Source organism: Orcinus orca, chromosome 14 (genome assembly GCF_937001465.1).
Source record: "Orcinus orca chromosome 14, mOrcOrc1.1, whole genome shotgun sequence".
In the NCBI taxonomy this organism is placed as follows: domain Eukaryota; kingdom Metazoa; phylum Chordata; class Mammalia; order Artiodactyla; family Delphinidae; genus Orcinus; species Orcinus orca.
Genome location: NC_064572.1, coordinates 27,745,740 through 27,762,224, shown reverse-complemented (window position 1 = coordinate 27,762,224; position 16,485 = coordinate 27,745,740). Strand labels below are relative to the sequence as shown.

At 46.1% G+C, this 16,485-nt stretch overlaps 1 protein-coding gene across 7 annotated transcripts in view; it reads right to left on the bottom strand.

Annotated features, from left to right (window-relative positions):
• HKDC1 (hexokinase domain containing 1) overlaps positions 1-16,485 on the bottom strand; it is a 53,553-nt gene that overhangs the window by 12,480 nt on the left and 24,588 nt on the right. For 6 of the 7 annotated variants that reach the window (XR_007471419.1, XM_049697281.1, XM_049697280.1 and 3 more), the window contains 8 exons: positions 14,768-14,863; positions 13,550-13,652; positions 11,166-11,349; positions 8,326-8,481; positions 6,769-7,002; positions 5,396-5,700; positions 3,643-3,788; positions 3,430-3,549 (listed from right to left, as the gene is read on the bottom strand). Coding sequence is in view for 6 of the 7 variants with exons in the window: in XM_049697281.1 (XP_049553238.1) it covers positions 3,430-3,549; positions 3,643-3,788; positions 5,396-5,700; positions 6,769-7,002; positions 8,326-8,481; positions 11,166-11,349; positions 13,550-13,652; positions 14,768-14,863 (1,344 nt within the window). In the remaining variant the exon portion in view is untranslated. The remainder of the gene's footprint in view (positions 1-3,429; positions 3,550-3,642; positions 3,789-5,395; positions 5,701-6,768; positions 7,003-8,325; positions 8,482-11,165; positions 11,350-13,549; positions 13,653-14,767; positions 14,864-16,485) is intronic. The other variant, XM_004280794.3, reaches the window with a different exon arrangement.

Here is a 16,485-nt window from a genome sequence, read left to right as displayed (position 1 = left end):
GAATTACGGTTTTCTCAGGGTATACGCCCAGTAGTGGGATTGCTTGGTCGTATGGTAGTTCTGTTTCTACTTTTTTAAGGAACCTCCATACTGTTCTCCATAGTGGCTGTATCAATTTACATTCCCACCAACAGTGCAAGAGGGTTCCCTTTTCTCCACACCCTCTCCAGCATTTATTGTTTGTAGATGTTTTGATGATGGCCATTCTGACTGGTGTGAGGTGATACCTCATTGTAGTTTTGATTTGCATTTCTCTAATAATTAATGATGTTGAGCATCCTTTCATGTGTTTGTTGGCAATCTGTATATCTTCTTTGGAGAAATGTCTATTTAGGTCTTCTGCCCATTTTTGGATTGGGTTGTGTTTTTAATATTGAGCTGCCTGAGCTGCTTATAAATTTGGGAGATTAATCCTTTGTCAGTTGCTTCATGGGCAAATATTTTCTCTCATTCTGAGGGTTGTCTTTTCATCTTGTTTATGGTTTCCTTTGCTGTCTAAAAGCTTTTAAGTTTCATTAGGTCCCATTTGTTTATTTTTGTTTTCATTTCCCTTTCTCTAGGAGGTGGGTCAAAAAGGATCTTGCTGTGATTTATGTCACAGAGTGTTCCGCCTATGTTTTCCTCTAAGAGTTTGACAGCATCTGGCCTTACATTTAGGTCTTTAATCCATTTTGAGTTTATTTTTGTGTATGGTGTTAGGAAGTGTTCTAATTTCATTCTTTTACATGTAGCTGCCCAGTTTTCCCAGCACCACTTATTGAAGAGGCTGTCTTTTCTCCATTGTATATTCTTGCCTCCTTTATCAAAGATAAGGTGACCATATGTGTGTGGGTTTATCTCTGGGCTTTCTATCCATTCCATTGATCTATATTTCTGTTTTTGTGCCAGTATCACACTGTCTTGATCACTTTAGCTTTGTAGTATAGTCTGAAGTCAGGGAGCCTGATTCCTCCAGCTCTGTTTTTCTTTCTCAAGATTGCTTTGGCTATTCGGGGTCTTTTGTGTTTCCTTACAAATTGTGAACGTTTTTGTTCTAGTTCTGTGAAAAATGCCATTGGTAGTTTGATAGGGAATGCATTGAATCTGCAGATTGCTTTGGGCAGTATAGTCATTTTCACAATGTTGATTCTTCCAATCCAAGAACATGGTATATCTCTCCATCTGTTTGTATCATCTTTTTTTTTTTTTTTTTGCGGTACATGGGCCTCTCACTGTTGTGGCATCTCCCGCTGCAGAGCACAGGCTCCGGACGCGCGGGCTCAGCAGCCACAGCCCATGGGCCTAGCCGCTCCACGGCATGTGGGATCTTCCAGGACCGGGGCACGAACCCGTGTCCCCTGCATCGGCAGGCGGACTCCCAACCACTGTGCCACCAGGGAAGCCCCTGTTTGTATCATCTTTAATTTCTTTCATCAGTGTCTTATAGTTTTCTGCATACAGGTCTTTTGTCTCCTTAGGTAGGTTTATTCCTAGGTATTTGATTCTTTTTGTTGCAGTGGTAAATGGAAGTGTTTCCTTAATTTCTCTTTCAGATTTTTCATCATTAGTGTATAGGAATGCAAGAGATTTCTGTGCATTATTTTGTATCCTGCTACTTTACCAAATTCATTGATTAGCTCTAGTAGTTTTCTGGTAGCATCTTTAGGATTCTCTATGTATAGTATCATGTCATCTGCAGACAGTGACAGCTTTACTTCTTTTCTGATTTGGATTCCTTTTATTTCTTTTTCTTCTCTGATTGCTGTGGCTAAAACTTCCAAAACTATGTTGAATAACAGTGGTGACAGTGGGCAACCTTGGCTTGTTCCTAATCTTAGTGGAAATGGTTTCAATTTTTCACCACTGAGAACAATGTTTGCTGTGGGTTTGTCATATGTGGCCTTTATTATGTTGAGGTAAGATCCCTCTATGCCTACTTTCTGGAGAGTTTTTATCATAAATGGGTGTTGAATTTTGTCAAAAGTTTTTTCTGGGCTTCCCTGGTGGTGCAGTGGTTGAGAGTCCGCCTGCTGATGCAGGGGACATGGGTTCGTGCCCCGGTCCGGGAAGATCCCACATGCCGTGGAGCGGCTGGGCCCATAAGCCATGGCCACTGAGCCTGCACGTCCGGAGCCTGTGCTCCGCAACGGGAGAGGCCACAACAGTGAGAGGCCCGCGTACCGCAAAAAAAAAAAAAAAATAGTGTGTAGACATACAATAAAATATCACTCAGCTTTAAAAAGGAAGGAAATTCTACGTGGATGAGCCTTGAGAACATTATGCTAAGTGAAATAAGCCAGTCACAAAATAACAAATACTGTTATGATTCTACTTATATGAGGTACCTAGAACAGTCAAATTTATAGAGACAGAGAGTAAAATAAAGGTTACCAGGGGCTGGGAGAGAGGCAAGTGAGGAGTTATTGTTTAATGGGTATAGAGTTTCAGTTTGAGAAGATGAAAGAGTTCGAAAGATGGATAGTGGTGACAGTTTCATAACAATGTGAGTGTACTTAATGCCACAGTACACTTGTACTTTTTAAGTGTACCAGTGTACACTTAAACACAAAGTGGTAAATGTTATATCTATTTTACCACAATAAGAAATGGTAAAATAAACAAAGCAAAACTAGTGTGTACATCATGGGGACATTGACTGGATTAGACAAAATCTTAACAAATCTTTGGTGTCATTCTTATTATTGTCATGAGCTCTCTGGCTGACTTGCTGTGCTGACCAGAGTTCTCTCTATAAATTGAGGAGTGGTGTTCTGCTTTTATGCCAGTCCTGTAAGTTTGGTTGACATAAGCCTATCAGAGAGCAAGAGAGAGTACTCTGTTCTCCATAAGCTGGTGAATGGTGCTTTTATCCAAGAATTCCAAGAAAAATCTTGTGATGTACATTTCTAAATTATTATGAATAATGTATTAAAATCATTATCTGTGATGTTCTTCAATGTCAACTAGGTAAGTGCCTATGTGATAAACTCCTGAAATTCTAATATCAGGAAAGAAATGCATTTCTTCTGAGGCACTGGTATGCTTTTGTTCATCAGACAAGAAAAACCCTACGACCTACTGCATTTCCCTGTTTACACAGGAAGACCCAGGTAATATTGTAGACTAAGAGTTATAACTGGCCTTAACTGGTCCTTACCTCTTCTTATCTCTCGATAATATGATTTGACCTCTCTTTTAACAGTAGCCTTATCCAAGTGTCCCTTTATTGTATAGTACACTAAATTATTTTGTAAACTTCAATCAAAGAAACAATAATAATGAAAAGGGGACACAGTAAATAGAAAAAACTTAAATGGTCCAAATTCTCGATCATGTCTCCCCAGCTGCCCTGAACCTGAGACCCCGAAATAAAATGAACAGTGACTCAGAGCTGTCTCGAGATTCCCCAGGTGTAGGAGGAAATGGACCCACCAGGCTGGGCCGTCTTACCTTGTCAATGCTCGCCTGCCTGCAGGGAAATGAGAATGTGAAGCCCAAAGGCAGCTGGGCTCCCTTGAGGCCCATGTAGTCCAGGAAGTCAGCGATGCACTGCACAATGTGGTCAAACAGCTGCAGGCAGAGAGCGGGAGTCATGCCAGGCCTGCACTGTACAGGGTGGCAGGCTGGCACCTCGGAGTGCGGATCCCCCTGCCCGGCACTTACCTCTTCGCCAGTGCCCTGCATGATCTCCAGGGGGATGGTGAAGATCTTGTTGTACATTCGCACTGACCTCCGTCCGCTTCTGATCTTCACCAGGAGGACCCGGAAGTTGGTTCCCCCGAGATCCAGGGCAAGGAACTTTCCTTTCTCTGTGGTGGAGAAAGTGGGGGCTGCATTCCACCAGCACGCACCAAGCAGGGCCTTGTGTGCAGGCATTGGGAGGAAGAGGTGATGCTGAAAGTGAGCAGATCCAGAGCCTGCCTGCCTGGGGCTCATGGGCCAAAGGGGTGTGGCGGTCACCAAGCACAGTGTCAGGGCACTGGGCAGGCACCCTGAGCCCATCTGAGGCCAGCCTGCTTTTCTTGCTGTCTGGTAAAGGCCACACATGATACTTATGCTCAGGGAGGCTCTGAGGGTGAATCCAGGCCAGGCTACCTGACTACAATGGACTCGGGAAGGTGCTTCCATCCTGTCATATGGCCTAGAGGAGCTGTTCATCCTGAGCATGAAATGATTCTTCTGTCCTGCTCGCCCCTTCCCTGGATTCTCACACCCCCACCTGACTAATAAGAAACTGTATTGAGTCTGACGTCCATCACCGTCCAGGGCCCCCCAGTGCAGTGCCTCTCGGTTCTCTGACATTGCAGAGCATGTCAGTCTGTTCTGTGTGATTCCTCACCTCTCTCCCTGCCTCATTCACTCTGTTCTAGCCACACTGGTCATTTTGCTGTTCCTTGAATTTGCCAACGACCTCACTCTCAGACAGTTCTCTTACCCCTGACGGTGGTCTATTTTTCTTCATAGCCCTGTCATTACATGGCATCACCTGGCGTTTATTTGTCTACTGTCTGCCAGCCCAACAGAACTTAGGCTCCATAAGGGTAGGGACTGTGTTTTCTTCACTGCTCTGTTACCGTGCTTACAACAGAGCCTGACAAGTAGCAGGTGCTTAATGAAACTTTGAGGAATAAAGGCAAAAGGATAAAAGCTATGAAAGAATGAATCGTTGAATAGCATCTTTTACTGCTCTTATTGTTTTCCCCCCAAGTAGACTCAAACGATACTGGCTCTAGAAAAGATCTTTGTTGTTGAGAGATTCCAAGTACAACTGTGTGACCTTGAGTATGTCACCTAACCTCTCTGAGTCTCAGTTTTGGCATCCATAAAATGGGAATCATTCTCTTTATATAACATACAGAGTAGGTGTGAGCACAAAATGAAATTAAACGTTCAAAAGCAAATTAAAGCCATGAAGCATTTTACAAAGGTCATTATATCTGGGTGAGACTCATGAGATTCAAAGAGGTGGAGTAACCTGTCTAAAGAACTGACCTCACTGTTTTGTGGCTACCGTCAAACGAGCACAGAGGACCAGGAGAAGGATCAAGTATCGGAAAAGTCAGGGGCAGAAAGTGAAGAGAGGGGAGAGGAAGAGAGCCAAGCCCCAGGAGAGAAGAGAGCCAGAGAAGAGGGTGGAAGACAAGCCAGACACTCCAAGTGTCCAGATGGCAGCCCCTGGGAACAGCATGTGGGTCTTCACACACATGGAACCTAACTTAGGTAATCTTCACTGCCAGTGCCGTGGATCAGCCAAAGCAAACAGATTGAGCAGAGTACTAACCTTCTACCCCAACCCTCCTCCCTCCATTACAGACATGAACCCAAGGCTCTTGAAAAAAAAGACCTAACTGGATTTATGGAGTTTTGATACGAGCTCTGGGTGGCCCATCAGAGAAGGGAGCTGTGCACGGCCCACCTGTGCCATCTGGCATCCCGCAGACGTAGGTGGGCAGCATCTTGACCGTGGCCAGCGGGTGGGTGTCCCTCTTCAGCCCGTACTCGAGCTCAACCCGCATCTTGTCCCGAATGCCCACAAGTTGCTCTCGGGTCAGCCGGAACAAAGCCAGCACCTTGTCAATCTGCTTCCGCTGGGCCTGCACGCGGGAGGCCACTGCGGTCACCATGGCGGCCCCCTTGGTGCTGCCACTCTCCGACAGGAGGAAGCGGACGTCACAGTTCGGGACCAGTTTCCTCACCACCTTGTGCAGGCGTTTTGGGTATCTGGAGGTGGAGGGGGGATGGCAAAATATGTAAAAATCATAAAGGCCCGGGCCCAGCCAATAGGAACAGACACAGGTGTAGCAGAGGAACGGGCTCCCGGGGAGCCCTGCTGGGCCAAGGCTCACCCCTTCAGTTGCTGGATGGAGGGGGAAGATGGGAGTGACTAGGGGTAGGGACCAGGGCAGCTGGGACAGTGGAAGGGACACTTGGAAGGCTCAAAGAAGTGGTTATTTTATCACTAATATTGTAAGCAGTAGGGCATGTCCACACGTAATGTATTGGCTGAACATCATCTCTGCCCAAGGGGGAAGGGTTCTTTCCCTAGCTCTTCCCAGGTGTACCCACCTGACTTCCAATAACACCTCTGTTAGTCAGAGGGACTTTTGTGCTCCCTCCTTCTGGGAAATTCTCATTTCCCTGTTTGTTTACTGTCTGCCAACCCAACAGAACTTAGGCTCCATAAGGGTAGGGACTGGGTTTTCTTCACTGCTCTGTTACCGAGCTTACAACAGAGCCTGACAAGTAGCAGGTGCTTAATGAAACTTTGAGGAATAAAGGCAAAAGGATAAAAGCGATGAAAGAATGAATAGTTGAATAGTGTCTTTTACTGCTGTTATTGTTTTCCCCCCAAGTAGACTCAAACGATACTGTCTTCCTACTGGTATCTTTCATGTGGACTTGGCAACCCCTGCCATCCTGATTTTTCCCCATTTTTAACTGGGTGTATCTTACTTTCCAATCTTACCACATAGCAAGTATTTAATAATAATAATAATGGATAGATAGATGAATAGATGGATAGACAGATGGATAAATACACGGCTTTGCTAGTCGGGCAATTGGTTTTAGCAGAATATTCCTTTAAGAATGATCCCCTAAAGCAACCCAGCCAGCTAGATGAATGTAATCTCTGAATTCACCCCTTCCCCTGTAATCTCAGAACCACAGAAGGCAGTTGGGTCCAGCAACCCAGAGAAGCAGCGTAGTTTAGAGACAAAACTGGACTCGGTTCCAAGCAGACAGACTGGACTCATTTGCAGGGGGTGTGGGCCGGCGGCCAGCACTCACTGGGGGTGGATCTTGTAGAGTGTGCCATCCATGCCCACCGTGGTCCGGAGCCGCACCAGCTTCTTGTTCTCCCGCAGGCGTGTTAGGATGGCTGCCAGGGCCGCTGCACAGAGATTGGCTGAGCGGAAGGAAACGATGGTGCAGACGTGCTGGACCGCGACGCAGTCGGCCTCTGAAGGCTCCAGGCCCAGATCCGTCAGGATCTCTCTTGTATTAGCCAGGCCTTCTTTATACCTAGCCAGGGTATAGGAATGAGAGGACCACACTTCTCCATCCCGTGGGAGTCCCCCTCAGAGAGCCAGCATTCCCACCTCTCAGGACTGTGAAAATAAACAGGCTGGCACATAGTCGTGTGATAATAATGACGATTTCACCAGTGATCACGGCAGCCACTATTTATGGCACACTATGTGCCAGGTGCTTGTCTAAGGACTTGACATGTGTTAACTCTGCCCTCACAACAATCCTGGGGGGAGTACTGTCATTATCCTATTGCACAGAAGAGGGATCTGAGGCACAGACAGGGTAGGTAACCTGTCCACAGGCACAAAGCTGGTAAGTGCAAGGGGCAGGATTTGAACTCAGGCAGTTCGATTACAGAGCCCACCCTTTTAAGCATCCTGTGCTATACTGCCTTTGACGGAAACTCAGTCTCTGCCAAGCTCTGCATAAACACAGACTCTGGAAGTCAGATGTCACCTTGTTGAACTCAGAATCCAAGCTGATTGCAAATCAGGGTAATGCCAGGGTTTCTAAGCCTGAGGAACAGGATCCTGGGTCGACTGGGGCCAGCCACCACCACCAGTCAGCTCCCCACTGCACACCTTTGTGTGAGCCCCCTAATCACCAAAGCCAAAGCCAAAGCCAGTCCCTGACAGCACCAGGTAGAGAAGGTTATTGCTACAGCAGGAATTCTTAACTTGGATTCCATGCTTGGGTTTTAACGGGTCCAAGGATGCCCTGATATTATAAGCAAAATGGTGTGCAAATGTGCATTTTGGGGGTAAAGGGTCCAGAACTTAAATCAGATTCTCAAAGGGGTCTGTGACCCTAAAAGAGTTATGTCACCGGGCTTCCCTGCTGGCGCAGTGGTTAAGAGTCTGCCTGCCGATGCAGGGGACACGGGTTTGTGCCCCGGTCCGGGAAGATCCCACATGCCGCGGAGCGGCTGGGCCCGTGAGCCGTGGCTGCTGGGCCTGCGCGTCCGGAGCCTGTGCTCCGCAACGGGAGAGGCCACAACAGTGAGAGGCCAGCACACCGCCAAAAAAAAAAAAAAAGTTACGTCACCACTTCAGTGAGGAAAAAGGTAACAAAACATGAGGAGGGTGCAGACCTCCGACAGCAGAATCCCTGGCTGCTGAAACCAACAAGAAGCCACATGTGAGGCATGGCAGGCATTGCTAATCCACCTGAAGCTGTGTCCAGGTATGAAATCGTCCTGTGAAGAAGGAAGATCTGGTTCCTTCTGTGCACCACCACCACGAGCACACCACTCCTTGGTTGCCCACCCTAACCCTCCACAGAGTCAAGGTGGAAGGGACCCTGCCAGCAGCTTACTTCTCCATGGCAGCCACGTGCCGTGTTTCAATCTTGCCCTTAATGTGGAGAGCGGAGGATTTCTCGCCGCCAAACAGGAGGCCTGCCTTGGCCATCTTCAGCAAGATGAGCCTGACGAGTTCACCTAAGTACAGGCCGCTGATCATCTTCTCAAACCTACAATTTGGTGAACAGATCAGTGGCAGCAATGCCTTTGGTTATGCAGCATCCTTTCCCAAAGCCCATGAGCCACAGCCCATGGTTTGGAGCACAAGTAGTGGAAGGACCTCTTTACAGGTCAGGAGGCCTCAGTCCCTGTCCCAGCTTGGGGTACCCTTGGGAGCCCACTCATCCTCTCTGAGCTACATTCTTCTCACCTGTAAAAGGCGAGGACTAAACTAGAGGAAACCGAAGATTCTTTCCTGATCACAAAGTGCTTGATTCCAAAAATCTTTATCTCAAATCACCCTTGGCCACGGGGGTGCCATTCTCATATTAGGCATAAGGAATCTCAACTTCAGAGACTTCAGGTACTTTCCCAGGATCACCAACCAGAGCATGACAAATCCAAATTTCAAATGCTTCCAACTCCTACATGTTTCTGCCCAAGAGAGAAACATGCTGTGTCTGTGAGATGGGCTTGGATAGTTCCAGAGAGGTTCTACAATAATATGGATGAAATATCCCACCAGGCTACCTACACCTGGACTCTCAGTCTGCATACAACAAGCAATTACTTACTGTTTCCCAAGTAAACTATTAAATATAATTTTTATTCTGCAAACATAAGATACAAAATCAAGGGCAACCTGTTTCCTAATCAACTTTATCTATTTCATATAAAGTCTTAGAACATTGCAGAAACAAGACAATCAAAAGAAATCCAGGTTGGGTTTGGGGGAGTGGAATTTATTTTAAGTGAAGTGGATAGGATGAGGATGATAAAGTCCCCAAAAGGGCACCACTTCCTTGGGCTGTGGCTGCTCTATGTCACCAGTGAAATGGGTGTGTGCTGGGGACCAGGTGCATCCAAAGCAGAAATTTGCCCCCCAGGTATGCACTTCTAGTGTTGAGTGGTTTCTAGGAGGTACTTAAAATATTTATTCACCAGGGCTTCTTGGGAAAATGGTTGATTTCAGGGCTGGGGCTGGGAAAGTACATGGTGAGCCTAGAGCATCTTACTGTGCCAGAAAATAAGGAAGTACTTAAAGAGTGATGGAATCATGTCAAAAGGACACAGGGACTAGCTTGAAGGAGCTTCCACTGGCTAAATCTGAAAAGAATTTGAATATCAAAAGAAATATAATAGGAAGGAATTATAACCCATTAAATTAAAAAAGAATCCATATTAGTATAAGTAGATAAATGGAGGAGATAGGAAAGCTCTTACTTATAGCAGAATCACAACTAATAACCTACAGGGAATGATGGATCTAGAAATTCATCAATAGATGCTAAAACTAGAGAGTGAAAGTTTAATGAGAAACAGGATATTTACATAGTCTCAAGGTATCTCTTCACCAGATACTTATTCATTATAGAGGGAATAATAATAACCTTATGGTGCAGAAACCTCTTTCATATCCCCTTAACCAAGTGATCTGAGTTAGCATCCCCAGTAACGGAACAAACAACACGTGCTTCCAGATCCGATGCCCAGGGGAGGACACACACCACTTGTGTGATAGTCCTGCCAAAAATACATCCCCTGAATCTAATCATGAGGAAACGTCAGACAAATCCAAGTTGAGGGACATTCTGTGAAATAAATGGCTTGCATGCTTGAAGATCATGAAAACCAAACAGATATTACAGAAGATTAAAGGAGGCTAAAGAGACACGGCAGCAACATGTAATGTGTGATCCTGGACCTGGACCAGGACAATTTTTTTTTTTATAAAGGACATTAGTGGGGCAGCAGGTGAGTTTTGAGTAAGATCTGTAAATGAGAGATTAGAACTGATTAAGTGTTAATTTCCTAATTTTGACAATTATACTTTAATTATATAAGAGAATGTAATTCTTTTCAGATAATACACTCTGAAGTATTTAGGGGTGAAGGGATGTTTGCGATTTTAGTCTCAAATGTTCAGAAAAATAATTTTATATAGACATATGTGTATTTTATGTATATGTGTATTTTATGTGTCTGTGTATATACATATACATAGAGAGAGAATGTTACTATTAGGGAATTTGAGTGAAAGGGAATTTTATACTATTTTCACTACTTTTTTGTAAGTCTGAAATTATTTTTTAAAATTTTAAGCGTTTTTTCATTCAACACTTTCTTTTTAAACAAACACTTAATGAACTGCAATAATGTGTAAGACCCTATGTGTAGAAACGAAAGGAAAATCACAGGTGTAGCCGCCTTCAGGGAGCTCAGCACACAGGCAGAGCTGAGGCAGACCCTGAACACTTATACCACAGGTGAGTGTGGGATGAGAGCAGAGAAAGGCTCGGCAAGACCTGAGACTGAGAGGGACTCACACCAGGTGCTGCATGATTAGGCCTCGGAGAAGGAGGGGGCGGGGCGGAAGGGGAACACAGATGAGGAGTGTGTGCTTCCTCAGGCTGCACTGGTTTGTTCTGTGGCCACTCACCCAAATGCGCCAAGAAGGCAGGACACCTAGTTCACAGCCGTATCTCCCCTCCCTCTGGACTGAATTCGAATCACTCAATTTCCTTGGCTTTCACTGTCCTCATCTGTCCAGTGAAACTGAAATACAAGCCTTGATTCATAAACTCCCTGTGATGGATAACGAGTCCCAGCTAAGAAGCCTCCCAGGGATACAGCAGACCTGAGTAAGTGGACATTTACTGGTGCCGATGCCCAGATTACAGCGCAGGGTACTCACAGCTGCTTCCCGGGGTTCAGAGAGCCGAGGTCCAGCTCCTGGTCGAACTCGGTGCGGATGTCCTCCAGGGCCCCGTCGTCCCCGAAGGCCCCCCACTCGGTGTTGATGCACATCCTCCCTTCGTCGCCTTCCACCAGCTCGATGTTGCGCATGTCCTCCATGTAGCACGCGTTGGTGCCGGTGCCTGGACGAGGGATCAGGGAGAAAACAGACGTGAGGGCTCCCAGCTGGACAAAGACAGAGGGGACTCTCAACTGCCCGAGTCCTCTGAACGCATCACAAAGTGCTTTTGATCCACTCCGGGGGCTGGTTCTCGCTGAGGGAAGCAGCTTTTGGCCAGCTGGGGAGTTCATGAGGAATAAAGCTGACATGCCAAGACTACACTTGTCAGGGTGTTAATGGTTTGCTGTTATCAATGGAGTCAATTGTGAAGAAGTCCCTGATGAATATGTATGAAAGCTGACAGTATATTTACTAAGAGGAGGATGAGTTAACCAAACTTCGTAAATATATTAAAAAAAAAAATCACCAACCCACAGTCATATTTTTAATCCTTTCCCTATGCTACTTAGCTTCTTCTCTATTTGATACTAAAAATATTCCTTACTCATAGCCTGCCACAAATTGTTCCTAGCATAAGCTACATCCTTATCTTTGACAGTGATGAGCTATCACATAAGAAAGCAACATGCCATTATTCAAACACAAACTCACTGCAAGGAAATACCTCAGACACTTGAGTAGTGGTGAGTGGCTGCAGATGGACACAATCTGCAGCCAGTAGGTTTGGGACCTATTGGGATAATAGAAATGTGCTAATCGGATTGTGGTGATGGTTACAAAACTCTATAAGTTCACTAAAAATCACTGAATTATACAACTAAATGAGAGGATTTTATGCCTCAGTAAAGCTTTTGTTTTTGTTTTTGGCCACATCGCGTGGCTTACGGGATCTTAGTTCCCCGACCAGGGATCAAACCCAGGTCCCCAGCAGTGGGAACACGGAGTCTTAACCACTGACTGCCAGGGAATTCCCCAATAAAGTTGTTTTAAAAAAATATTTTTTTTTAAAGTATCTTCCCCTGGCTGATACCCTGGTGTCAGAATTTTAAAGCCAACATGAGAAATAAGAGATGTAGAGAATCAGAGTGTAATAGAATATTTGGAAAACGCTTTTCTCAGAAAGGCACAGACACTGTTTAGGCATGGCACCCAATTGGCAGGTTACCAGACACAGTCGCTAAGACGCACACAGTGGGCAGTAGCAGATGCCATGACAGACAAGCACCAGGCCCACTCAGAGGTGTGGGGCTCCAGAAACAGGAAGTCAGATCAAGCCCCTCCGCTGTAGAGATCCTGCCCTTTGGGAAAGTCAGGCTGAGGAGAGTGAGTTGGAAATTAAGGAAAAGCAATTCAGAAAAATTCCCCCAATAGTGGTAAAGGAAAAGGGAAGCTGCAGGGATGTTTGAGAACAGCCTATAAACCCGGTCCATTTGGCCTTACTGTCCCCTGCACAGCCTTCTCATGGACCCCTCCAGGAGAGCCCCTCCCAGCTCAGGTGTTGGGACCACCCACCAGACACCCCCGCTGCACTGCGGCCTCCCTGGTCCAGGCCCACACGCAGCAACGAAGGCCCAACGCAGCCAAAACATAAATAAATTTATAATTAAAAAATAAATAAAAATGCACACCCCACTTATCCATCCGCCACCCAAAGTCCTCCCGTGCCCTGTCTCCCCTGGGGTAAAAGCCAAAGACCTTCCAGTGACTGTGCTCCGTGTCCTAGGCCACCTGCCCAATCCTGTCCACTCTCTCACGTGAAAGGCCTTCTACCCTCAGCCTCACTCGCTTTGATTCAGCCTTTTAGGGTTTCTCGAGCACCCCGGACTCATTCCCACCTCAGAGGCCACAGGGACTCTCTTCCTCACCAGCTCTGCTTCGCTCCCTCTTCCTTATCACTGAGGTCCCTGCTCGAATGTCACCTCTCAGCAAGGCCCGGCCTGACCACCGCACCACAGTCACTCTCAGTCACATCACCCTGCTTTATATTCCTTATCGTACTAACCACCACCTGAAATTATGTTACTTGTTTAGGCCTTTTCGGTCTCTCACCCACCTCCGCGCTGAAAGCTTCATGAGCACAGGAACCTTTGGGACTCTCACCACTGAGAATCTGATGCAGAGCACGAAGCCCGGCACACAACGGGCACTCAGTAAACACTAGCTGAATGAATGCGTATATTAATTTTCCATCTCCCTATGTTGCTTCTTCTGAGTAGAAAGTGCCAATAACCTTCCCACAGCATTTACTCAGAGTTCCCCGAAAATAAGCCCCAAACCAACCCCTTTCACCCTCCTCCACAAAGGAAGTCAAATTGAGTTACCAATGATGACACCAACTTCACAGTAGGGATCATCATAGGCGCACGTCATCATGGTCCCCACGGTGTCATTGACCAAAGCCAGGATGTCCACATCTAAGTCCTGCTGGAACACAAGTCCCAGAGGGCATCAGTGGGTGGGAGGGAGGGAGGTGTTATCCGTTTATGTTTCCCCACAGAGGAAGCAAAAGCAGTGAAGGTGCCTGGTTGAGACAATCTCTAGATCCTGCCTTCTGGGTCTGCCTGTAAGGAATAAGGCCTTTGTCAAGGTTCGGGGGAGAGAAAGAGCAGCTGGGAGCTGAAGAGTGGAACTCATGCTCCTGCTCTGCGGGTGAAAGCCTCTGAGCAATGAAAATACGAGGGACCGATCACCAGGACTCCAGCCCATGTTTGAGGGACCCTGAGAAAAGTGTGTTTATCCTAGGAGCAATAGTGCTTCCAGGAGAAAACACCGAAGTCCTTGCCCATGGGGACATTTGAACCAGCCTCAGGCAAGTCCACTCCGTGGGCACCACCATGGGTTTCCCGTTCTACCAAGTCACCGCGGGTTATTACACCATGGTTCCACAAGGTCTGGGGGAGCATTTTAAAGTAAAATGGAAACAATAAGAGAAAAACAAAGGGTACAAAAGAACATGAGAGCAACTTTAAAGAGAAAAAAGACTGGAAGGGTATACATCAATATATTCCTCATGCTGTCAGGGTAGCAAGTCATTTGGGTTTATTTGTGTACTTCTCAGCTCTGCAAGGAGCACGTCTTGCTTTTATACTTTTATAGTTCTTTAAATTATCATCAAATGTATTCAACAAACAGAAATACGCAATGAGTAGAGAGTGGAAAGTGGGATCAAGAGCCAGACAGGAGAGAAAGTGACCTTTCAAGCCTCATAGAGGAAAGGTGGCGGTTGGAACATAACACACAGCATCAGGTCTAACCAAGACCCCCGAGGGGCTGTGGCAGCTGGGGAGGCCCCAGGGAAGTGCGGGTCACCCTTCAACAGTGATCGGAACACTCTCCACATGCCAAGGCTCACAGGTGGGTTCATCCAAATCGGCAGCGTCTGTGCTACAGTGAGACCTTCCCTAAGATCAAATCCGTCTCTGATTCTCCTTCGAGGGCAGGCATGTAGGAGATAACCCTCCCCCACATCTTCCCCTCACCCCCGCAAGAGAAAGGGGCTAGAACTGGGAGACCTCCCCACGCGGAGGTGGATTCCTTACCTTGTGTTTTCTCATAGCATTGGTCAGAGAGCTCACTACGTCTGTGCCCTGAACTCCCCGCGCCTTAAACTTCTTTGTCCATGAAAGCAGGACACCCTGGGGGAAGATTTCAGATCCAGACAAAATAAGGAAGGCACTCAGTTCTGAAACTGCAGAAATTTCATGCTTAAAGTATATCCCCCTGTGGCCTTCTCTTCTTTTAGCTGAATCACACCAATCCTTTCAACATTTCTCCAGAGGCCTTTTCTAATAATTTTGACATGTTTATTACTCTCATCTGAGCAGTTTAAAACATAATACATAGGGGCAGAAAGAACAACGGCAGCAGAGTCAGAACACTTAGATTCATAAGACATTGTCCAAGTCATTTAACCTCTCTGAGCCTCAGTTTACTCATCTGTAAAATGGAAACATCACTTCCCTGCCTCTGTCACACGACTGCTCTAATAGAAGTACCGGCATACGGTAGACGCATGATGTGTGCAGGATGCCTGGTTTGCCAGGTCCACAAAGCAGAACTGACGTGTTACCTTGTAAGACTCCCTCAGGGACTTCATTTCAACTTAGAAAAATAGTTCTCAATTTGCATTATCAATTTTCTGCTTACAACTGGTGTTTCTCGAGAGTTTCATGTCTAACATAGCAAATAATCACAGAATTTTTCAGACTGGAAGAGAACTTGGAGATTAAGAGACTTGCCCAAGGTCACATAGTCAAGAGGAGCTGAGCCCAAACTTACTGACTCCCTGACCATCCCCACCCCCTCAGTTTATGGATAAAGCAGCCAAGCTTTAGAGAGGAAGGAAGCTGTTCCAGGTGTCACAGCGAGTGAAGGACAGAGACCAACTGGAACATAGGTCTCTGACGCACCCCCCCAGTGACCAGGTTTTTCCCTGCACCACAGCGCTACCTAGTGGTAGCTCTAAATTCTGCCCTCATGGGCTATGGTAACATCCCTGCCCCACCAGACAGAGGAGTGAGAGATTGTAGGGTGGTGTCCCCCCAAAAAGGATGCTAGGGACAATGTGGGACCTGTTGGGGGGAGTATATATGGGGGAGTGGGGAATAAATGCATGTTATATATTGTTAAGTGAAAAAAGAGCTATACATACAGCTACATATTTTTAAATTACACATACAGTATAACACCAGTATTTAATATAGATGACTGGAAGGAAAACCCAACAATTCTAGTAGGGCGTATCTCTGAAGGTTGAGATTAAAGGAGATTTCTATTTTCTTCTTTAAACTTTTCAATTCCTACCCTCTTTCCTCTCTCTTCTTTTTCCTACCTTGAAAACGTATTACCATTTTATCATCAGAAACACACACACACACACACACAAAGAAATTTCTCTTTGGCTAAGACTTTTCCGTTCCCTCACTTAAACAAACAAAACAACAGCAACAACAAACTCACATCCTGCTTTAATTCCAATGCCCTGATCTTTAACCACTTTTTAGTTTTACAAAGAATCCCCCTTAGCCATACCTCCTCATAAGAAGTCTTCCCCTTCCCACCTCCTTCTGCACTTACATGGCTGATCAGACTCCACCTTCTCCAAAGCCCTTATTTTCATGTCACAAATCTACATCTGCAGCAGAATCACGGTAACAGCTATGCCCGCTCTCGGTTATTATTACTAACGCATTTCCTTGTGGCTGAAGCTTTTCTACTTTAGACTTCACTGAAAGGCAGCTTGGGAGGAAATTTTATA